At 35.0% G+C, this 25,456-nt stretch overlaps 1 protein-coding gene across 10 annotated transcripts; it reads left to right on the top strand.

The window, feature by feature from the left end:
• LOC147524460 (B3 domain-containing protein Os04g0386900-like) lies at positions 1 to 25,153 on the top strand. 10 transcript variants are annotated; one of them, XR_015219474.1, is made up of 11 exons: positions 1 to 159; positions 1,746 to 1,915; positions 5,552 to 5,825; positions 6,046 to 6,103; positions 7,020 to 7,166; positions 11,119 to 16,790; positions 20,604 to 20,742; positions 21,826 to 21,888; positions 22,523 to 22,673; positions 24,268 to 24,337; positions 24,446 to 25,153. XR_015219474.1 is itself a non-coding variant. In XM_086603365.1 (5 exons), exons 2-5 carry the CDS (start codon positions 1,826 to 1,828, stop codon positions 7,081 to 7,083), a joined length of 486 nt encoding a protein of 161 aa, XP_086459491.1. In that variant the 5' UTR covers positions 1 to 159; positions 1,746 to 1,825; the 3' UTR covers positions 7,084 to 7,287. The 10 variants fall into 10 exon arrangements, 3 of the variants coding, with proteins under 3 accessions (XP_086459491.1, XP_086459438.1, XP_086459448.1); XR_015219478.1 differs by lacking the exons at positions 24,268 to 24,337; positions 24,446 to 25,153 and having other exon boundaries at positions 11,119 to 15,808; positions 16,505 to 16,623; positions 16,762 to 16,790; positions 22,523 to 22,638; XR_015219476.1 differs by lacking the exon at positions 24,268 to 24,337.
• The last annotated feature ends 303 nt before the right edge of the window (positions 25,154 to 25,456 follow it).

Consider the following 25,456-nt stretch of genomic DNA (forward strand, 5'->3'; position numbering starts at 1 on the left):
TCAGTTATTAGTTGTTTGACTTGTTTCTGACTTCGCCGGTTCCCAGTAACACTGTTGCTCTTTCTCCAAGCCACGTCAAAAAAAAAGGGGGAACAGACTCGTGTCTGCACTCTGAAGAGATCACGTACACAAAGAAGAAATCTGGTTTCTTAAACTGAGGTCAGTGTCTATTCTCACATTCATCATCTGGTTCAAGTGATCTCGGTATCATTTTTCGTAACTCACTCTCGCTATATATTGTCAAACAATTGTATGTCTTAAGTGGATTTAGCTATTATATATTTTCCACTTCAAATATTTATGATGTTGATACGGAAGAAAGCGTGATGCAGTGTTTATTTTGTCAAGTTGTACGGACCATGATTAGTCGATAAACTGATTGTTCGTTGTTGGTTGTGGTGTTATGCTCTTGGTTAGAAATCATTGAGTGAATAGTTAGGAAAATGGTGACAAGACTGACAACATTTTGTTGAAAATGTAATTGGGTCGCATGCTAGTGGAAATAGAAAAGGATCAATCAGAGACTCCAAGGATTTTAGGCTCACCATTTGGGGATAGAGGACCCTAGATTAGCACCTCGTGTGATTGTGTCGCCTACTGGGAATGTAGTTTCCCCTTAACATAACACATATACTAGGGGGCACCGTGCATTGCAAGACACATGGCGTCATGGACTGTGAGGTTACTTTTAAATTGGCATCTCCATCAATTGTGGTACCACTTATGTATGAGGCTGATTTTTGACAAATAAGTGAGGGACATTGTTTGGGATTCACCTATCATCTTGTAAAGCACTGCATCTTAGTTTCTCTTACAAATACAAGTCTCAAGAAAAGTGTAGAACTGCAGACCTGACAGTGGTAAAGGCAGGGGTTTAGACCACCCACCCCAAACTTTTAAACTCTTCAAGAATTTACAAATTTGCGTTGTATGTAACCATACTAGTTATTTGTTATAGATGTTACATCCTAGGTTTTGAACAGTTTGCGTTAGAGAAGAGCCAATGGAATGAGAATTTCTCTTATTTGTTCTTTTGCCCTCCTGTAAACGATCTGAGGTTCAATGGTCGATGCTCTGTTTCTGTGTTGTCATCTGCTCTTTGTTCAGTCACTCTAAAACCCTAAAGAAAGCAAATTTTGAAAGATGAAAGTAATCTAATTAGAGTTCTTTTAGACTGACTAACCTCAATGGTACATCTCACCTTTCTTTCTGTAGGTAAGTAGATTTTGCTCCTGTCTATAGCAAGTTTTCTTCTGTTTCTAGGCCACATTCAACCGACTTTTTTCCATCTCCGAATGAATGTTGAGGTTCAGCCTTTAATTGATTGTCTGCTTCTTTTGTAATGTTTATTAGGTCATTTGGCATAGTGTGGTTTAGCTGTTGTTATAGTGAGTCTTTTGTGATTATTTTCTTAATTATCCTTCGAAAAGTTGAAGAATCCTCAAGTTTCCAATTTTTGGCAGCAGGTTTATGTCGTTTCTCGCTTGATAATCCAAATGAAGGTTTCAGTTAACCAGATTCTTTATTACCCTATAACATGGTTTATTTGGCACGTCCTGAAAATTATGGTGGTTATTTGTGTTCTCCTGAGAAGAAGTCAGTCCTACCTTGAAAGGACACAATTGTGAAGGTGTTTTGCATCAGTATCTGACTATGAGTGTGAACAAGATACATCACGATGTTAAGTAATATGCTCAGTGAGATATAAAGTTTAGGAGCTGATACTATTGAATTCTTCTTTTCAGGGGAGGTGAGGCAGAAACAGTCACAGTTTCCACTTCTAGCACCAACCTGAATTCAATTTATATCATACGTTGAGACCATTATGGACGGAGAAAATTGGCCACTTTCAGATGATAAGCAATACTTCCATTGCATTTTGTCCAAGTCGCATGTCTTAAAGAACTATCTGATGGTAACTATTTCTTCACCAAGCACAAAAAGTAGGAACGAATTGTGCCTTTACTTTCATTCTATGTTACATGGACACGCCATATTTTTTAAGAAAATCCGTGTCGGACACATATCTACATGTCGGGGTCAGACACTACACAGACACATTTTATATCGTATGTGATATACCTCATTTTTTGATAATTTTCCGTGCCAAACACTTCGTAACCGTGTTGGATATGGACACATATATCCGAGTCAATGTAACTCAGTTTTTGTTAGACAAGTATCTAGGTAGACTTAAGAACAATCTACAATTAGCATTCCTATCAGATTGCACTATTAAGTGAGCTCACTTAATTATCTAGCATTAAGTTTTACTTGTCCCTTTTCATTTTAATTACACAAGTCTTTATATTCTTTTTGTTAGGCAGGTTAAAAAACAGTATGCGGTAAGCATAATATGTTGGAAAAACTATGATAAACCGATACATGTAGGATCAAAATACCAGATGGGATCATTTGATCTTGTGTATGATTGTTTTACTTTGTTGGGATAGGCAGATAGGTGTCTTTCGCGACCGCAGTATAAGCTTGAACTTCTTAAGATTGATCTTGTTGGAAAAGTGGTTTGATTCCAAAGTTTGTTGTATGTGATTCCAAACACAAGGAACTTGGAATTGTTCAAATCCATTTAGAAAATGAGAGATTTGTCTCAAAAGTTACCCACTTGAAATGAGTTTTGTTTGAGAAATAAAGTGAAAAACACGAGTCCCACATGGGAAGAACACTAAAGAGTTGTTGAGTTAATAAGGCTTTGTGTTTTCCTTATGGGTTGGGCCCGGTACTAATAATTTTCCGTAGAGACGGAATACAATCAAGCTTAACAAAAAACACATGTGCCCCACTGCTACTGCTGGCCGCTTGGCATAGGCATGGCATGACATGACATGGTTTGTCTAGGCTAGGCTTATTGGTATGTAGTCCCGAATGAAGGGAGTCTTGTGCCAGGGACACGCTTAAACGAACTTGTCCGTCTATCAACTTCATCACAAAAATATATTTTTTTACTCCACTAAACACTAAAACACCCCTCTCTCCAAACACCCCCACAAATCCTGTTTTTCTTCGTTCGCCTCCCACCGTTTTACGGTAACCATTTTGAAGAGACAAAGCAACATTTAAAGAAGGTTACTTCAACTGAGTTGTTCTCGGATGAGGTTGTAAATGGTATCATGCCTTTTCATTATTGGTGAATCTATCGATGCTTAGTGAATAGGTGTGGTGTTGGTTCGACAAATATTGAGCAGACACAAGGAAACTATATGTATGACTGGATAGTTTTGACAATAGTCACTATACCGAATGTATTCCATCAGATCATTTGTCTCTCTCATATGAAAACAATTCACAAATTAGCTTGTGAGTGTATCCTCTTTGTCATTGTCAAAATAGCATTGAGTTTTCTTAGGTTGTGATTGGGTAGTGCACACTCAACACCGCAACTAGAAAACCAAATATCAGTTTTTGAATTAGAAGAACTGATAGTTCGGTTGAGGAAAGGAGAAGACAATCGCGTGTCGGATGAGAGGGAGAATATTATCAAGGACATGCCCCACGCTAAACCCATTCGTTTGTTGAATACTGTGATTATTTTGGTCCCCGAAAAAGGCATCATGTTCATAGAAATTAAAGTCAATAGTCATGGATGTATACTGGCAATGATCGATACGAGGGCTAGTCATTCTTTCATGTATGGATGTGTGTCCGAGCGAATTGGACTAACACTCATAGAAGGTAACTGCAATATGAGGGCCTTGATCCGTGTCTGAGCGAATTGGACTAACACTCATAGAAGGTAATTGCAATATGAGGGCCTTGAACCAGGATGTTGTACCAGTGAAAGGCTTCGCTTCTAAAATTGATATTGAGATGAACGATTGGCAGGGAAAAGTAAATCTTTTCGCAGTCTGCTTGGACAAATTTGAAGTCATTTTGGGAATGAACTTCTTGATTGTAAACAAGGGGGTGATATTGTGATAATGCCACACTTTTCAATCCTGCAGTTGGGAATCCTAAGAGTATAGAAATTTGCAAAAGATATTGTTGTTTTAATATGCTATTCAGCAAAGATGAGGCAATGGAAATGTTTAAACACTATTACAAATAAAGATAATGTCTTAACAAGATGCCTTGTAAGAAAACATACGTCTAAATGGTTTTCCAATTTGTTGACCTTGTCACGAGAAATTGGAAAAATGTTGGGGATTATATGTCTCCTTGAATTAATCAATTCAAATTCTAAATTTGGAATTTGTTGTGAGATCAAATGTGGGGGTGGTTTACTCCTAGGGCTGTCAATGGATCGGTTTGGGTCGGATTATGGAAAATCCAAAACCAAACCGATAAGATAATTGGGTACCCGAAACTTAACCGAACCGATAATATTATATTTCATCCGAAACCAAACCGGCCCGAACTGAAAACGATAAAATCAATTAAATCTTAAATTAAATCGATTAATTTTAGCCACACAATTGATAAAACTTATACAAAATTATTCATAAATATTATTAAAATGTCATCTTATCAGTTTGGGTTCATATTGGTTCGGCGGAGAGCAAACCCGAAATCAAACCAATATCTTATCGAAACTCAAAATTGAACCCATTACCAAACCGAAACCAAATTACCAAAACCCAAATTGTTTTTTATCGGTTTGGTTCGGCTCGGTTATTAGGTTATCGAAACCCATTGATAGCCTTATTTACTCCTAAGAACTAAGGGGAGTGACGTACTAAAAATAAACGAGTGTGACAAATGTGTTTATGTGAAGAACACTCAAAGAAAATATGACATTGTTTTTCTATGTGGATATGCTAATTAGTTTTGGGTAGTAGTTTGGATGTCATTAAAATTACCAAACAAATGTTGTCATATAAGTTTGATTTGAATGATTTAGGTGTTGTGGATGCTACTTTAGGAATTAAAATTTCTAGGAGGCCAAATAGACTTGGTCTATCTCATTCTCATTAAATTGAGAAAATTCTTGATAGGTCCAATAGGTATAGCATCACTTCGACGACCAAGACGTCTGTTGACGTAAATCTCCATCTAGCCAAAAAGACATGTGATAGTGTATCCTAATTAGAGTATTCTCACATATTTGACAGTTAAAGTGTGTCATTAATTGTACTAGACCTAACATAGCATATTCAGTGAGGAAGCTAAGTTGACATACGAGTTTTCCTTTGCAATATTTTTCATGCATTCTCTCTTTCTACAAGTTTCTGTTGTTTGAGTACAAATACAAGTTGTATTCACTGATTCTTTGGAATTGGAGTGCGCCTTTCCTTAGAACGAAATATGTTCTATCCTTGGAAACAATTGCTCAAGCAACCTTGAAGGACATAGTGTGATACACTAGGCTCGGATTTGATACTTTGGTAGTAAATTATTAAATTAACAAGCAGGTTTGTATATGGTAAAGTTCGTGTTGTTTATATGTTAGTATATATATTAGGAATAAATTTCCAACAGTAATCATGAATAATACTTACCACTATTTTCAAAATGTGGTTTGTTTATGCGGGTATTGATTATTTGTCTTGAAAACTTTATTCTTTATCGGAAGAAGCCTGAATCACTGTAAATGCAGGTGCTTCCTGTTAAAATAAGTCGCGTTCTTCCTCAAGCCGTGGTTCCAGTGGTTCTTACTTGTCGGAACAAGATCTGGAAAATGAATTATCTTGGAGAAGGTAGTAGCCACAAGCGGTTTGACTCTGGCTGGAAAAACTTTGTCGTCGACAATAAACTTAAAGTTGGAGATGGTTGTGTCTTTGAATTAACTGAGTGCACCACTGATTGTATCAAATTCAGAGTCCAATTTCTTGATGGGGAGCTCCCGCCAAATTTTGCTGATAGGGTTGATGGTAAGAGTTCCGCTTCTCCTATTGTAATTGACTAAGTCTCTTGGATAAACTTCTTCTGAAGGTTTCTGGTGCAAGCTGTTCTAAAATTGTTGTTGATGTATAGTCTATAAGTGAAGCACATGACAATGCCAGATAACTAGCATGAACATGTATCGCAGTATCTAGCATGACATGTGTCTTAAACTTGTTATGTAGTAATCTAAATGTATTTTTTGCACAGTGGGAGAAAATGCTCATCTCAGATTTCACGAGGCCACGTCAGCACAATTTTTAAATAGGTACCTAAAGTTAATTAAAAATCAGGACAATATTTTGATTATTTGCGCTAGTCCCTACTACAAATTACATTAGATGTTGGATTTGCTTGAGATTCTCTAGATGTTCTCGAGATACATATAATAAGAACAAAACAATTACACGCTCAATCTTTAAACCAATTCGTGATAACTACGAATCATTCAAATACAAAATTTGAATCTAAAAAAAAAAATCCCTTCGACTTCATCCAATTAGGAATCAAAAACCCAAAATATGTTTCGAACTACTGTTAACCAAAAAAAATAAAACATCGAAAGCCAAAACCCATGAGTTCTCAACCTTAAAAAAATGAAGAGCTCTCTCATTGACGAAAGAATGACACTTTATCAATCCATGACCTTCAACAGTCAATTTCCCAACTCAACGACCCAACCGTAACACTTCTTCGAATCTATCAGGTATGAGCTTTCTTTATTTCCAATTTTAATGATTTTTCGTTTTTGTGATTTCTGTATCCAACCTAGAAACCCAAAAAAACCTTCAATGGGGATCAATGGAAGGCTGAAGGTTTCTGTCAATCAATTCAAGGAGATTTTTCATCACCATCACCATCACCATCCTAATCAGTTGCAAACCTCGATACACAAGTCCATGTACAAAAGTTTCGTTACAAAACATTGAATTATGATTTTTTTTTTTCACTATGTTTGCGGTATTATTGAGTTTGGTGGTAGAATTATATTTATTTATGAATAGGAATAATAATAATATCAATGGGCTTTAAGTGACATTTTATTTTCTTGCAAATGTGGGTGGGAAATATTGGAGAAATTCCGAGATTGTTAGTTTTAAATATGAGTTGTTTATGCATTTAATTCTGCAATAAGAATTAGTAGAGTTGTTAATTAAGTTTGTTTGAATGGTTTTTCATGTTAGGTTTATGATTATTTGGTTCAAAGTGCTCGCAATCAAACAAGATAAAGTATTGATGAGTTTTTGATAAGTTGCGTAAAATTTGATCTTGCAAAAGCTGAGAAACTTAACCTTATTAATATCAGACCTTCTGTTGCTGAAATCGACTCGGTAAGCTAATTCCGATAGTGTGCAAGTTTCTTTTCTTTTTGTCATATTTGTTAGTGTGTTATTGGTTTGCAATATTATGGACTAAGACAATTTTCATAATGCTATTACATATGCTGATTCACCGTTGCTCAAGTCCAACATTGACCACTCTAATTCACCGTTCACTTCAACTGATTTAATCCAAAAGTACCCACTTACTCCTATAAACTTGAGGAAAAAGCTAATGTGTTACTTTCTTTGTTATGAGGCCAGCAAATTGCCATCACTTTTTGTTCAAATTGTTGTTACTTGGAATTTAGTTGTTCATAGATCCAAGTTTGTCTACACTAGTGTGGTGAAACTTATGTTATGTTACTTGGACTTGCTGAGCATACTGTATCTGTAACTATTCATTATATTGGCCAGAAAATCTTGATGGCCTGCAGGTTATATAAAAAAGTATTGTTTGTCCTATTTCAAGTAGCCGAAGTGGCGAAGTGAGAGTCTTAATTAGTGATTCCTAATGGTGTTTATCATCGTAAGCATCTGATTGTAAGGTCATGGTGTATTTTACCAATTAGGATCTAATGCAGACTTTTAGAAGTTCATCTGGACATCTGATTCAACCAGGTTTTTCATGTTGATAAATTAAGGTATTTAATAGGAGAGATGGTCTTGTATGTAATTTCTCCAAGTAATAAATCCTTCCAATAAGAATTTGTCCTCTATGAAATAGTAGATTTCAAATCACCATATCCCTATTATTGTTGTTGTTGTTGTTGTGTGTGTGTGTGTGTGTGTACTACGTGAGTTCAGCCATGTGGGAAACTTTCACTGAGTTTGTGATCTTTCCCTGTCTTCATATAAAATTTTGGGTTTTTTAGACATTGGTCCTATTATTATTATGGAATTAGATTTTGGTCTAGAAATGTTGAAATATTAGGTTTTGATCCTACTTCTGTTACTTGACCGTCAGTCAACTTAGTTGATTGTGGTCATGTTGTTTGCTCTTTTGAGTGTGCGTCACACGTGTTTACAAGTAGGACTAAACTCTAATATCTAACTTACAGTAAGACTATTCTGTACTTGAGAGTTCTAATTTACCATTCAGATGTAATTTGATTCCCATATTGAGGAAAGTTTTTTTCACGTTCTACAATAAATTGCCTCGAAATTGGTTGATACGTTGCATAAACCGATTCTCTCAGTGGGGAATAAATTTAAAACACCGCCTTCAGTGGCATATTTTGTGCCATAAATAAATAAGAAACTAAACAACATATAACCAATATCGGACACTATAATTATTTTAGGATCTATAGGATTTTCTGTTAGAGTAAAGATTTTTCTTGTTTATTTATTTTTAATTGTGCTAGGGTTTATATTTTCACGACACAATTTTTGATCGATAGATGTTTTACAAGTATATGTATTGAATCTCTGTGGGTATCAAGAACGTGTATTTGAGGAAAAGATTGTGGGGATAATTCCAGAAAGTAAAATTGTCATTCAATGTTCAAGTAAAAACTTAATATGTTCCATCGTTTCACATCATATATAATGGACCGGACATGTAAAGATTATACGAACCTTTATGTCTTTGATTTGGATAACATGTTCCAAGATCCTACTAGAAATTAAAGATGCATATTTATTTTATTTGTGACTACTTACTTTGTAGTGAGATAATCACGACATCATAGTGCTTTTTCTATGCATGTGTTTTCAAAACAATTTTTATAGTTTTCTTCTCCTATGTATGTGTTTTCTAAACAATTCTTCTAGTTTCATTTTGTTTTTTGTTTCTCTGCGAGGCATATACTATGGAACTGGAAGAAAAACTTACAAAACTTAGAGAGCATATTGAAGAATTGCAGAAGATCAAAATAGGAGTATTGGGAAATACACATTGTCTAAACCATCGTCCTTTATCACTCTTAAAGATAAGTTAGTATTTGACCCAGATAATAATGTCATCGTTAGGACATGGTCTTTATTATAAGTTAGATATTAGAGTTTAGTCCTACTTGTAAGCACGTGTGACGCACGCTCAAAAGAACAAACGGTATGACCACAGTCAACTGAGTTAACTAACGGTCAAGTAACAGAATTAGGACCAAAACCTAATATTTCAGCATTTATGGACCAAAGTATAATTACCATAGTAATAGTAGGACCAATATCTATAAAATCTTAAAATTTTTGATATGTTTATGTCCTTGCTGGCAGATTGTAGAAAACTATGAACAACGTATGGGCAATGAAGATGAAATTTTGGTGAAAATGATAATTGAGATTGTCTGCTGCTAAGAGTCAAAAACTGTAGTTTTAACCCCTTAATAATATTATATATAGACCAATTATGTTTATAATAAATAAGAGTTAGTACTGTTTACGTACTTTTGTGTATTTTAGGTCTTTGAGTCAAATATGGGAATAAATATGTCGTTTTTGCAAGAGAAAAGAGCAATAGTTGGTTGCTAAGAAGTTCTATGGTTAAAGCCCAAGTTTCAAGGAGAAAAAACATTTTTAATGCCCAGTCAAAGCTGAAAAGTCAAAGTCAACGCGGGCAGAAAAAGAGTATAAACATCAATAGAACGTCCGTAGGCTGTATCTTTGGACTCAGACTTTGGAATTAGGCCTACTATATGTCAAAATGACCTGCCCGGAAAGAGTTTTCTAATGGTTTAGACCTTGATCCAATCAGAGGAGTAAAAGTGGACGAAAAGGTTGTTGTAGTAATTTCTAACAGAGAAACCCTTTTTGGACTTAAGTAATTAGGTTTTAGGCTTGATTAAATGGCCCAAAACATAGCTCCAAAGCCCATACACAAAATTGTAAACCTAGCCCTTTCCTATATAAAGAAAGCTAAGGCCAAACTCTATTACGCTCCTTTTCCATTAGTTAGAATAATTTAGACTTCTCTCTCTCTCTCTCTCTCTCTCTCATTAGTTATTTAATTTAGTCTAAACCTAGTTTTATGTTTTATTAGCATAGCCACCATTAATACAATTCAAGTTATTTTCAATACAAGTATTCTTTCAATTATGTCTTATTATTATTATTATTTATTTCATGATAATCTAATGAACCATAGCTAAACCTCCATTCGAAGGGTTTGATTGAAGCTGTGATGAAGACTTGATGTGTTAGTATAGAATAGTTGTATTTCAGAGTTTCAATTCTAAAGGGTAGTTCATTCACCATGAGAATGAGTTTCAACTTCCTCTCATGTTAATTATTAGTTGGTTAGAGATGCCATGAATAATTAGGGATAAAAAGACATAACTTTTATGTTAAACCTTGTGTGAAGACATAAAGATTGGGGTTGCAATAAACTACATACTAGCATGTTATGGATTAATTAAGGTGGATATCAAATCTCCCTAATTTCTTCTTCATATTCACATTATATTATTTCATTGTCATAGTTTAAATTAGAATATATTAAATCATAGTTTTCACCATATTAGTTATATTCACAATAATTACTCTCATATTTATTGAATTGTTAATCACTAGTAGAATTAATTAGGTTCTAAGCAACTAAGAGTGGAACGAATTCTGACTCCAGTTTAATTACACGATAATCGAGAGTAGAACTTTGATAACAATAGATTAAAGTAGTTTTTACTTCTACCGAGTTTAATTAGCTAAGTAGGAGTAAACAACTGTTTTTAGAATTATAAAATGGCACCGCTGCCATCTTAGTTGTCTTTAGATTTAAATTTTATTAGCTTGTTCAATTCTACAATTTTTGCTATTGGAATTCTCCCACCCATCCTATTGTTTGTGTTCTAACTGTGTTTTCTATTTTCGGAAAACATAATTTTTGCTCTTGGAAGTCTAATGGAAATTTTTGAAGCTGTAACTCGGAGCGTGCCCGCGCCCGCGCCCTATTTACACTATTTTTGAGCGCGTCCGCGCCCTTCCTTCGAGTAAGCTAATTTTGAGTTTTATTTCTAAGTTGCAGGCCCAGCCCATTAAGAAACCGCGTGAAAGCCTGTTTCTAAAAATATCACAGAGCGCGCACGCACCTTTGTTACTTTATAATTGAGCGCCCCCGCGCTCCTCTGAAGAAAGATCGATATTCATAGGTTAGTCACAGGTCTTCTTTTCGTTGGAAATTATTGTGTATTCAGTGTTCCAAGCATCCACAGGACAAGTATGTTCGTATTAAAGACGTTATTCATAAGCATAGCAAGGAGGCATTAAGGTTCTCATTTTTTCACTCCTCGTCTCTTCTGTCAGAGGGGTTTTCATTCTAGTATATCAGGTTGTTGTTTGAGGTTGTTGTTTGATTGTTGTTAATGTTTCTTTCATATTAGACTTAGCCTTGCATAAGATTAAGGTTTGGTAAGAGAAAACCATTTAACGTTATCTATTGTAAACATCAACGCACACGTTTATCTAGAATATCACACACTATACCTGCATCTATGGCTGAGGAAGCAGAGACTCCTCTTTCTGATTTCTACAAAGCCTTAAACGATGGCCCTAAGTCTTGCATTGTTCTTGCAGACCCAGTGGGAGATTTTCGAATTCCCCCGAATATTTTTAATTTGTTACCCGTTTTTCATGGTTTAGACTACAAAAAGCCTTATCAGCATATACGTAGGATAGAACAAGTTCTCACTACATTCCATCATCCTAACGTAGGATCTAAACAAATTAAACTAAGGGTGTTTCCTTTCACCCTAGCCGATAAGGTGGCGTCTTGGTTAACTGTCCAAACACCTAATTTTGTGGACTCATAGGCCAAACTTGTTCAATTGTTCATGGAACAGTTTTACCCACCACTGAAGACAGATGAAATGATTCAAAAGATTCATTTCTTCCGCCAGAACCCTCATAAATCCTTTTCAGAGGCCTAGAACCGGTATACTAATCTTCTTATAGAGTGTCCACATAATAACCTTGCGAAAGAAACGTTTGTTCGTGCCTTTTTCAAGGGGCTTTCACATCATCATAAAGAGGTTCTTTATATAATGAATGGGGATAGTTTCCTTAGTAAAGGAGTCTCAGAGGTTTATAGGTTTTTAGAGGATCAATATAAACGTAATAATAACTTAGGGGGGGGGGGGCTGTAACGACATCCCCCGCTTCGCTAATTCTTCTTCTACAGCTAAGGCTGCCAGTATGTTTGAGGTTAAACTGATCCCGAGCTTAGAACTCTAATCGAATCTCTTACAAAAAAGGTAGAAGCCATTTCTATTCAACATAAGCCTACCCCTGTCATGAACATCAATTCTATTCTATGTAATTTCTGTTTCAGTTTTGAGTATATAGACTCCTATTGTCCTATTGTCTATGAACAATTATTACAACCACCCGCACATCCGGATAATGTTTGCTCCGTTAATAACCTTCCTAACGCATCTTGGAGACAAAACCCCAACTTTAGTTGACATAATAATCAACCAGTTACACCTCCGGGGTTTAATAATCAAAATGTTAGGCCAGCAAACAACTACAACCCAGCTCCACCAAGACAAGTACAAGGACCAGGTAATTATAATAATAAATAATAATAATAATAATAATAGAGGTATCGTCCTGGTTAATAACAACTATTACAACCCACCCGTTAATAATCAACGTGAGATAGTTCCTGTCATACCACCTGTGGCCAATACACCTTCACAACCGGATCGTTTCGATACCTACATGCAAGCTCAACAACAAATTCTACAATCCATTCAACAATCCATACAGTAGTTAACCTAAGATAAAGCCCAACAAAAATGTGTGTTTCTAGGTCAAGCTATATCTAATCCTAAAATACCAAACACAGCCTTTGAAGTAACTTGTAATACTAGTAACGAACATTTAAACCTAGGTGAGTTAAATGCCATCACCACTCTCCGTTCTGGTAGAGTGGTTAGTAACGCTGTAACTATGCCCGTTGATACACCACCAATGGTCATTGAAAATGAAAATTTACTAGATACTGAAATAGAAATTGAAGATCCTACCCCTGTAGAGGTACCAGTTAAGCCATAACCCAAGAGGAAAATGGCTAAGGATAAAACTCCTATTGACCCATATGCTAGATATAGAGAGAAACCACCGTTTCCCTAGAGACTAGTTATGTTAAAAAAGGATACGAATTTTGATGAGATTAGGAAAGTTTTTAAAAATCTAACGATAAACCTACCATTTCTTGAAGCTATTAAAAAATTACCACAACATGCTAAGTTTCTAAAAGAGTTGTGCACTACTAGGCGGAAAACAAATATTCCAAAAAACACCTTTTTAACTAAATAATTTCCCACTCTATCGGAACATAATGGAATCGTTAAGTACAAGGACCCTGGTCATCCTACTATACAATGCACCTTAGGGGATACCCACACGACAACTACCCTATTAGACCTGGGGGCGAGTGTTAAATTATTCTCTTATTATTTATATAAACAAATAGGTCTACAAGAGATGCAACCAACTAAAATAACGTTGCAATTAGCTGACCGTTCTATTAAGTATCCTAAGGGTGTCGTTGAAAACGTGCTTGTTAAAGTGCCAGATTTTTACTACCCAGCCGACTTTGTCATCCTCGACACAGAAGTCGCTAACGACTATGTTCTTATCATCTTAGGGTGTCCCTTCTTGACAACTGCCAACGCTCATAAACTGCAGCGATGGTTCGATGACTATGTCATTTGGACACCTTTCTGTTTAGGTGAATGTTTTCAAAATTATGCAACAGTTACATGATACGACTATTGATGGAGAAGTTAGCATGATCGAGAGCTTAGCTCAAGATTATTTCAACAACACTTTTCCTGAGAATCAGATGCACCAATTCCTTTCCTTCGGAAGTTCCGATTTCGACGATGACTCCCTGGACGTAGATGAAATCGAGGAAGATTTCCTTCGACCCTTTTGCAAATCTTCTTTGCTACCTTGCGAGTCCCCCCTATCAACATCCATTCATCCCTTGATGCCATGACAGAAGAATTTTTCACCCATTATCCCAGTGATTCTTTTAACCCACCTATTGAGGAATGTCTTGCATATCTAAAAGCTTTTGATGATCTAAAACTGAGAGCACTAGCTTAGCACCATTTACCCACCTCACATCATCTTGTCACTCATTCACCTTCCATCAATGTTCCATGGCCTCCACATTTTCAAAGGAACCTTGAGTTTGCACTTGACCCTGTTGTTTCTCCTATGTTTCAAGATTTTCTAAACCCTCCTAGTAAGAGAATACTACCCAAGGACAAGTCATCCGACTCTTTCATTTTCAGATGTGTGATTATACCAATCCATGCCACCAATGAGTTTTATGCTAAGCCCACATTCTCATTTTTTCCATTCCTTATTTCTAAAATTTATCCATATTCCACATATCTTCCACAACCATCTATTTTTTCACGATCATTCACTTGACCACCCTTTCGTTGCAGGAAAAAAAAATAAATTGCATGCTAGGTTAGGTTCTAGATCTATCAGTATTCACTCTCATTCCGCTTCGCCACGTCATAGAAAATCTTATGTCCTAATTCTATTTGGGTTTGCCGTCCGTATTAATTATTTATGGACAGACCCGCAACTCTTTAGATTGTTAATATATGGTAGACTGCATGTGCATACATGTTTTAGTCTAGTAAGTTTTGGGAATCTGACTTTAAAATACCCACGTTTTTAAACAAATTTTCTAAACCATGTTTTCAAAAATTTGTTTGGAGGTGGGGTGTTTGGTCTTTTCATTCTTGATCACTCAACTTTCTATTTTGGCCCTTCCTCATCTCGTGGCTAGTTTCATTGTATTATATTTAAGAATATTTTCCTGTTTTAGTAGAATTTTTATTCCCAGTTGTTTAGTTAAGTAGTTAATCTTGAATTGTGTAAGTTGGTTGTTATTTGAATTTTAAGTTGGTTTAAATTTTGTCTAAGCATGCTATATATTTTTCATGAATCCTACATTTTCGACTTGTTTGGGGGTGATATTATTTGTTTAGCATTGTATTTTACCATATTCACATATTTTTTGAATTAATATTGCATTGCTTAAAAAATATAGTTTATATATGAGCATGTTGATAATGTGGTGTAGCTAGAATTAGCTATTGTTGTTTGGTGCAACCTTAAGGGTTAGAGGCATTGAGATTGCTATTTTGATAGAATGTTTAAAACCATATAGAACTGCTGTGAGCCTGCTTTCGGCTGTTTCTATTTTGGTTTTAGCAACCATTTTCTTATTCCATATCTTTCCTTATCAATTTGGGAACCTTGGGGACCTTTGGTTAAGAAACTAGTACTCTATAAATACATGGCACACCATATACTTCACACTGCACCTCTCAATTTCACACTACAGGCCTTGCTCAGAGCGCGCACGCCCTTATTTTGCATTGACACAGAGTGCGCCCGCGCCCAATTTTTAGTATCGCAGAATTTTATTTTGTCAGAAGAGAGGGCGCCCGCCCTCTGACATAAGCCATTCTGATCGCGCTTGCGCCCTTACTTCAACATACCTCTAGTTTTTTTTTCTAGGGTTTTCTGCAGTCACTTCTAGGAGTTGATTAGTGTGTTTGTTTGCTATGAAATCTCCTCAAATCATACCGGAGCAGTCCTTTGAATAATTGCTCGAGAGTGACACCTATGGATACTAGTTTTGCAACTTGACTGTGCAGTCAGGATGGCAGCCTCTAATGGTAAGCGCTGATGAATCTTATTCTCCTGCACTTACTGTTTATTTCTATGATAATTGTAAATTCTTTTATCGACCAAATGGGGAACAAGTGTTTTCTGTCGACATTGATGATAAAACAATGGATTTAAGTAAGTTCTTGTTAGCTTTTTCTATTGAACTTTCTATTGCTTGCTGCCCAAAACTCATGGGGCTATATGGCTGATAATGTGTATATCTATAACTATGAGTATTTGCATGAGACCTATGGGGCGGGGATTTTTCGTGTAGAGGACCAAGGGTAATATAATGTAGCCCTTGGTAGCCTGTCCCTTAATATAAGCACTATTCTGTTCTTTATCATGCTGAATATCTTAGGGGAATGACGTTTTTCTTCTGCGAATAATGCCACTTGTGATGTCTTTCTTGCTCTAGCTGAGGGACGTATGTTGTATAACCTTCTCCAGACCTTAGTGTCTAGTTTAGCACGAGCCCATAGTATGAAACATAAGTACCTTCTTATGCCTGTCTTGGTTTATCGTATAATGCTATGTTTCTTTCCTGAGTTCTGTACCCGTTTCACAAATTGGGTTGGGGTTGACATTATGAGACCCACCAATTGTGTTATACGCTCTTTTTGTGTTATGATTTGGCCAGGATGGCAGTTACAACCTAATTGGGTTGCACCTTACACCTCATCCGACCAAGTGACGCTTAACAGGTTAGAAAAGGTAGATGATAAATGGCATGAGGCCTAGCAAATTATCATGGCTTGGCAGGACGCAAAGGAACCTCACTTCTTTATAAAAGGGGAAGACAACGCTTAGTGCTGGATATAAGGTAAGTTTTATTTTCTGTTAGCGTCTGCTTATGTCCCAAACAATTCAATTTTTGTTATTCCCATAACGGGTGGAACTCATATAGAGTTGCATCTATTTTTCTTTACCTATATTAGTATGTTCTGAATTTGTTTTGCAGGTGTTTTAAAATTTTCACGTGTTTCCATGGTATTTTCTATTCTTCTTATTTCTATATTTTGAGGACAAAGCATATTTTTGTTTGGGAGGGGGGGGGGGCATAGAAAGACGCGTAATTTAAGGCACCTATTAGGATATATATGTATAATATGTACTTTGCTTTCTAGTAAAAAAATAATAAAATAATAAAAAATATTTATACTATGCACTTAGAAATATTGGTATTATTTCTTTTTTTGTGATGATAGTAGTCCAGAAGTTTTACGTTAGCTCTTAAATTAAAATAGGTTTTAGAAACTTCGGTTAATATGTTGGTAATAGTCATTACATCTTTCCATAAATATATTGCATGAGCATCTATGTTTGTATTGACAGTAAGTTTCTGAAATCTAAGCTAGAGTACTTATTCAACAAATCCTGTGAGAATATAGTCTTAAAGCCTTATATGAGTGAAATATCTGAGTAATGACACAAGGGAGAAATAAATTCCGAATATAGAAATCACACGTCCACTTGCTTTATCACTATACCATATCCTAAGCGAGAATTTAAGCCCTTTTTGGATCGATATAGTCAGAAATTTAAACCTATATGAAATTATTTTTCGCAAGTCGCCCCTCTGAGCCTTTCTTTAGCCTTTTAATAAACTACAATCCTTTACCCTTTTACAAAAATAAAATAAAAATAAAATTAGCCTACCCATTTTTGAATGAGTTTGAGAAGTAGGATGAAATGAAGAAAAGAAAAGAGAAAGACCTGTGGAAAACCAAGAATTTGTTAGTTGCTTCAAATAAGAAAAGAAAAGAAAGTTTCCATCCAAAGAAAAGAAAAAAATAATAATAATAAAATAAAAAGTTAGAACTCTAAAAACAGAATCAAAAGAGTCAAAAGCCAAAGGAAAAAGAAAAAAATGGTTAAGGATGGAAACAAAGTATAGAAGCAAAGTAAGAACAATGTTTTCTCTAGTTACATATTTTGAAGACCCTATTATCTCAGACTTGTCCTTTTGAATATCTATTTTCTTCTTTCTTAAATCATTACTTAATCTCCTGCAACACCTAATAAAAACCTCTAGCTCAATTAGAAATAGGTTAGTGTGATAATAAGTGGCAGATGTGTTTGATCGACTTTGATTTCCTTGTACGTCATTGAGATTGTAACGAAAAATGTGCCCACTGCACACTGGAGTGAGCGAAACTTGAGTGGAAAAATCAAAGTGTTTTTGTCTTGACATAATTGTTAGGACCTACTTAAGGACGCTATTCCAATGTTTCAGAAACGGATCTGTTATTGCATTTCATAGCATAGTTCATTATATATATGTTTATCCGTAAAAGATTGATTATTATGTACGTATTAGCTTAGGTTTTGAATTGATTATTCTGTATTCATAAATAGTGAGATGTACAGATATCTGAGAATAAATAAGAAAACAGTAATTTTATTTATTAGTCGTTGTAGTATAAATGAAGTTTGTGAGTATCTTCTCTGTAAAACTCTCACGAGGCTATAACTCGTCCACTAGGGAATTCCTAGTGGTTTAAGGTCTTGTTGCATATGGTCAATGTAATCACACTCGGCGAAACGAGATTAGTTAGAACTCCATTTTTGGTAACTTATTTTAATTTCTCATCTTTGCTTGAGGACAAGCAAAATACTGTTTGGGGGTGGTTTGATAAGAGCTCAAAACTGTAGTTTTAACCCTTTAATAATATTACATTTAGACCAATTATGTTTATAATAAATAAGAGTTAGTACTGTTTATGTACTTTTGTGTATTTCAGGTTTTAAGGTCAAATATGTGAAGAAATATATCATTTTTGCAAGAGAAAGGAGCAAATATTGGTTGCTAAGAAGTAGGGGTAACAGTTTTGTACACAACCCGCTGACCCAACACGAATCCGACACGAAATTAGCGAATTTGGGTTGGAAAAAAAGGTTTTTGGGTCATTTAAGGGTTGACCTGTCAAACCCGTCAAATAAATGGGTTGGGTTAGGGTCACACATGTTAACTTGGGTAACCCATTAGTATACCCGATTAGTTCCCAGGTCCAATGGGTCGAGTCATCAACCCGTGACCCATATGACCTGTTTTAAGTCCTTAAGCATATATGTTTCCGAATTTTATTAAATCTCATAATCCCAATTACCTAAAAAATAATACTAAATAGAAAAGGATCAACTGGATTTAGAAGGATCAGCCGGCAATCCGCATATAAAATATTATAGATTCATTCAATAAAATATATGATCACGTACACTAACATTGAACCCTTACCCTAGTCTCAATTCTATAAAGAGAACAATGAAGCCGTTAAAGTTACAATAATATTTGCATTTATTTAATAATAGGCTTGCCCACGAGGTAGCAAAGTGGACAAATTGGACATGGTTGTTGTTTCTAGTTTGGTTATGTTTTTTTTTGGCTAACAGGTTGTTTCACTTGTTTGGTTCAGGCGTTCAGCAGATGTGCTTCAACAACTCTGCACATTTTTGCAAGTTCTTTTATTATTTAGATTAATAAATATTCTTTATCCAAAAATAAAAAAAACTTATGAGTTATCTGTTAACCCGATTCGAAATTGACCCGCTGGCTAGCGGGTCACTCGTTCGGTTACCCGTTACATATGTGGGTTAGGTTTGGGTTTGACAAACTTGACACGATTAGTAATTGGGTCGGGTTTGGGTTTGCTCTCCTAACACGTGACCCGAGTATGACACGACACGAACCCGACCTATTGCCACCCATACTAAGAAGTTCTATGGTCAAAACCCAAGTTTCAAGGAGAAAAAACCTTTTTAAAGCCCAGTCAAAGCTGAAAAGTCAAAGTCAACCGCGGGCAGAAATAGAGCATAAAAGTTAACAGAACTTTCGCAAGCCGTATTTTTGGACTTAGACCTTAGAATTGGGCCTACTATATGTCAAAGCGACCGGCTCGGAAAGAGATTTCTAATGGTTTAGGCCTTTATCCAATCAGAGGAGCAAAAGTAGACGAAAATGATGTTACAGTAATTTCTAAAAGAGAAACCCTTTTTGGACTTAAGTAATTAGGTTTTGGGCTTGATTTAATGGTATAAAACATAGCTCCAAAGCTCATACACGAAATTGTAAACCTAGCATTCTCCTATATAAAGAGGACTAAGGCCAAACTCTATTACGCTCCTTTTCAATACAAGTATTATTTCAATTATGTCTTCTTCTTCTTATTATTTATTTCATGATAGTCTAATGAACCATAGCTAAACCTCCATTAGATGGGTTTGATTGAAGCTGTGATGAAGACTTGATGTGTTAGTATAGAATAGTTGTATTTAAGAGCTTCAATTCTAGAGGGTAGTTCATTTACCATGAGACTGAGTTTCAACTTCCTCTCATACTAATTATTAGTTGGTTAGAGATGCCATGAATAATTAGGGATAAAAAGACCTAACCTTTATGAAAAACTTTGTATGAAAACATAAAGATTAGGGTTGCAACAAACTCCATACTTGCATGTTAGGGGATTAATTAAGGTGGATATCAAATCTCCCTAATTCCTTCTTCATATTCACATCATATTATTTCATTGTCATAGTTTAAATTAGAATATATTAAATCATAGTTTTCACCATATTAGTTATATTCACAATAATTACTCTCATATTTGTTGAATTGTTAATCACTATTAGAATTAATTAGGTTCTAAGTAATTATGAGTGGAACGAATTCTGACTCCAATTTTATTACATGATAATCGGGAGTAGAACTTTGATAACAATAGATTAAAGTAGATTTTACTTCTACCGAGTTTAATTAGCTAAGTAGGAGTAAACAACTATTTTTAGAATTATCACCTGCTCCAGGGAAACCTGAAGGGGCAGATGAAGATCCTATAGAAAATGTTGCCGATCAAGAAGCAATGGAAGTGGCGTTGCCCTCTTCAAAATCCTGGAAAAGTTCGAGAATATGAATTAAAGTTGTTGAAGCTTCAAATTTTGGAAGGTAATGATTTTCCAAATATGTGTTCTTCTTCTATTCTTTTTATTCATTTCTATATTTTTTTTAAGTACATGATATTTGTCAACTCTTACCAAGTCAAAGAACAATCCAGGATTTAGCCTGATTATGATATTAGACTATTAGGTACTTAGTATCTTGAAGTTTGAAATTCAATATGTTGAGCTATGTTATCTAGATATGACTTGATAAAACCTAAACAAGAAATGAATATTTCAATGCATGCTAGAAGCTGATGTGACATGAGACAATGCCAATTTTAAGTATCCCAGAACGCTAAGTATGTACTTTCGCGACCTTGCTATTTGCATCTCTAATAGCTTCAAAAAGTTTAACTTTTCCATCAACATTATTCTCTATTGGTACTTTCCTTTAAAACAGAATCAGAAGTGATTGCCACCATTTATGCATTGACTTTTTCATTTATCACACCTCTTCTTAGATTGAATTATCAATATTACATATTATTCATACCCAACTCATATGGGAATCGAATAAGAACTTCCATAAGCTTTTTACAATCTAGTACTTTTTTTAATCCTGTTAACTATTGAATATAATTGACAAGAACTGGAGTTTTCTTTTCCATTGGTAATAGTATACATTTAACTGATATTCGAGTCATGTAGATATGCTTTTGATTATTCTCTTACTTATTTTACAATAATATCTATTTTCAATTCGATCCTGTCATGGCAAACATACCGATCTCATTAGTCATTATCCATTTTTAATTTGAAATGGCCGGGATCTAAAATTGAGAGTGAAAAATGACTCAACACCCACCTGACAACCCAAAGTTGAATCCGTATGTAGCTTCTACGCCATCATTGTGACCCAGTCCATTTCTTAGTTTAAATCAAGGTATCATTTTTACATAGCTTTAGCATTGATACTGTGATTAATTCCAAATATTGTTTACCATTTAGTTGGATGAATATATGTTTGGATGTCCCATAATAGGTCAATTACATTTTGTGCGTGGCTTGCTCTTAAGTTTGCTAAAGAATATTGTTATGTATGCACTCATTTTCTTTTGCATTTTGGCATGGCAAACACCTTCCACAGGGGAGTGCGGAGCATTGCAAAACACACAACACACTACAATTGTTTAATATGCACCGTTTTGAGGTAATCTCCACCAAAACTAGTTTGTAAATTGGCAAGGTGACTTTCTCAATTGTTTAATATGCAATGTTTTGACTCAGATGCTAAAGGTATTTACTATAAATGTAACAATCCCGGCCATGGGCCGACCACTTTTTTAAGGGATTCATGATATATCTATGAATTGTTCAAACACACAAAATGATTCTTATAAAAAAAAAACCCTTCGATTTCAAACTCTGAAACTAGGAATCCTAAAATCCCAAAAAAATAAAACACCCAAAACCCCACGAGTTCTCAACCTCTGATTGACACGAACAAGGAAGCAATCTCATCAACGAAATTTATTTTCCTATTTTGTAGTCCATTGATTTGTAGCTAGGTTTCTTTTAGTATTTATTTTTTAACACCTTAGAGATTCTCACAATGGTCTTACCAAGTTACCAAGCTACACACTTCATTGTTCCAGACCCAATTTAATAACCAAGTTAACCGTGTTGAGGTTTTAACCTTAAATTGTGATGCTCCAGTATAGGTTGGATCTTTGTTCTTTATAAAAGATGGGGCAGTTTATGTTCAAGTTTCATTCTCATTTATGTGACTACGACGTGTGGATTACTCTTGATACACGATGTGCCAATGTGTTTCTTTGGTGCAGGTGGATTCTCACGATGGATTACTTAACTGCCAGTAACCAAGCATGAAACGAATGGGAGCGAAAAGTATTAGCAAGTAACAATTCTATCATGAGATGGTGTACGTTTATCAAACAAAGAAGAAGAAGGCACCAAAGGCCGCAGTTCAATCAAGTAAGCATTTTTTTCAAGGAATCCTCTTTAGTATCTACATTTATTAGGGTGAATGAGAACCCCTAAATATTGGATATTATGTACGATAATTAATGCTTTAGAGTGTATCTCATGATTGGTGTACTTTCTTAGAGTAATGCTATGAAAAGTCTTATAAGATTATAAACAGCAGTAGTAAATCATGTTATAATGGTTCTCATGTATATATTTTATCCCATAGGAGAAATTCCAGTAAATGATAATCAAGCATGTTACGAGAAAATGTAACGGGATATATACGAGTAGGAAGCCAAGTTATTCTTTGCTTTGACTTTTATAATAGATTGGAAAATTTTAAGTAATTCATAATTTGTATTTTGGAGCAGTTGTGTCTTTCCAATTGAATTTGTATCAGATAAAAGTGTACTTATCCTCTGTTGCTTATATAAAGTGTTGTTTCTATAAGCTTGGCTAAGAGGCTAGGAGAAAAAGCTATTATACCTTGCAATACTCGATGAATTAGTTCAGTTTGGCTAGGTTTTTTCATTTACGGATTTAGTGTATTATAGTGTATTAGGAACAATTGATATCTACTTTAGTGGGGATCCAGACCATCTACTTAAGTGCATCATCTAGGTTGTCATCCGAGCAAATTGTGATTTTCTCCAACACCTTCATCATTGTCTAGCGATGTGGATGAAGTTGAAGGGGAGGTTACACAATTTCATGTTTTTTTTTAAAATATTGAAATATGTGTACTAGCTACACCGCTTGAATGGTGTAAATGAATACAATAGTATAGTTGAGTTTGCAAGTTGAAATATTTAGGTACATTTAGATAATGACTTTGGGAGTTTAAGTAAGGATTCATGGGACTTTCAGTTGTCACAGACATTGTATAGAAAAGGGTGAGGGAGAAACACTTAAATAAGAACGGACTCCACACAACATTAGCCAACAAGAACTAGAAGGTATACTCTCCCACACAACCATAACCAATATATAGTAATAGGAAGTGGCAGCAACAATTGCATTTTAGGCACTGAATAGAGTCACCCAGATTATGGTGTATGACACACATAAACTTCCAGGTGAAATCAGGTACCTGGGGCTAGAAGAATGATGACATGTTTTACCTTCCTATGTTTGCGGTGTTTCTAGAGTGCTTTATATTGAGAATATTGCATATGAGGAACGAAAGCTACAACATTCGACTAACTTGGATTGAAGTTCTTTTTTTAATGTGAATGTCATAATGTAAGTAATTTGATTAGCTATCCCTATTAGGGGAATATATCTACATATTCCGATTGGAAGTAGCAAAGTTATGTGGTGGATTAACATATACTTGACATCTTAATGTCTTATAGAGATCTCGAAGTTTACTTGGTTGAATTAAGATTTGATATGAAAGTGTCTTAATAATGACAATATATAATTCTGCATTTAGTTTTGCTGCTTTAGCACATATAGATGTACATATGTACATGTTACATATTACTTCCTTTTGCATGATCACTACAACAGATTGTGGAATCTTAGTTAAAATACCAAGTTGACGCCTTGACTACTCACGCAAGTATCAATAAATCCTTATGTTACATATTTTTTATAGTACTGCAGATTTCCAGTTCACTTTGATTGAGGGTAGACAAATGGCGTATTGTTGGGACTGTGTATTGTCAGTTACGTAACATATTTTGAGACTCAATGCTTTCATCATTGTAGTGTTTTTTGAGTAAGCCCATGTCGTTAATATACTATCAAAGTTTCTTATTATTTTTATCTTCCAGACATTTCTTTATTGCACTTCTCCAAGAGGCATTCTTCATTAGCATTGCCAGTAGTTGAAATTTCAACTTTATCTCAGGCAGAGGGGAAGTGGTAAGTATAACTATTATTTCTTTGATTGCTTAAGTTGATGTATATCTATGTCATCATTTAAAGAAGCATATTATGTGTAGAATGTTAAGGTCTCAATAACTTAGATTCCTCATCCAATAATTTGATCCAAATTGCATTACATGTGTGACTTGGAGATACCAAATGAGCCCAGGAGGTCTTCTTTGAAAAATTAAAGTAATGGAACACCTATGAAGATGCTCAAGCCACAAAAAAAATTGAGAGAAGTTGAGTCTAAGCAGAAACCTCATAGTCTGGTAGCAAAACTGAGGGATCTTGAATCTTGATACTCTTTCAGAGCAGTGGCAAACCTCGACATTACAAAAAGTCATTTACAAATATCTTAACCATGAACACCTTCCTAATATCTGCAGCCTGTGGCTTTATTATACTGAAATTGTAATTCTGGAAATCATATAGTGATCCTATCAATAAGGCTTTTTCTTTAAAAAATAATAGAGCTGCTCATAAGCATGCCTAGCTACTTAGAGCAGGTGTAATGTCTTTTCCTTTATCAGTCCTTCCATTTCATCTTTTAAATTGATTCGTGTAGTAACATTGCTATTACATTGACTTTTTAGATATCTTCATATATTTTATTTTATTTTTTCAATAATGAAGATATCCCTATCTATCAAAAATATATGCATTTATTAGTGAATTTTAGCAAATATAACCGTTCAATTACAAGAAATATATTATCCTGGATCTTAGAGGACATTATGAAGGATCAATATTTGGATTGTGTGACTGAAAGGCTTCATTGAATAAGTGTGTTTTTTCTTTAATATTGATTATACCAAATGAATTGCATATTCCTATGTTGAGTTATACATTATTAAACACATAATGTAACAACCCGACCATGGGCCGGCCCAATGGCTAGTGTTTCTTAACATCAT

This window comes from Coptis chinensis, chromosome 1, assembly GCF_015680905.1.
Source record: "Coptis chinensis isolate HL-2020 chromosome 1, ASM1568090v1, whole genome shotgun sequence".
NCBI classification, from domain to species: domain Eukaryota; kingdom Viridiplantae; phylum Streptophyta; class Magnoliopsida; order Ranunculales; family Ranunculaceae; genus Coptis; species Coptis chinensis.

Excerpts from the sequence above, each read along its gene's own strand:
- LOC147524460 (XM_086603312.1), top strand. The coding sequence starts at position 1,826 with ATGGACGGAGAAAATTGGCCACTTTCAGATGATAAGCAATACTTCCAT. Across the intron at positions 1,916-5,551 it reads TCTTAAAGAACTATCTGATG|GTGCTTCCTGTTAAAATAAG; the intron begins GTAACTATTTCT and ends CTGTAAATGCAG. Across the intron at positions 6,104-6,607 it reads TCAGCACAATTTTTAAATAG|AAACCCAAAAAAACCTTCAA; the intron begins GTACCTAAAGTT and ends TATCCAACCTAG.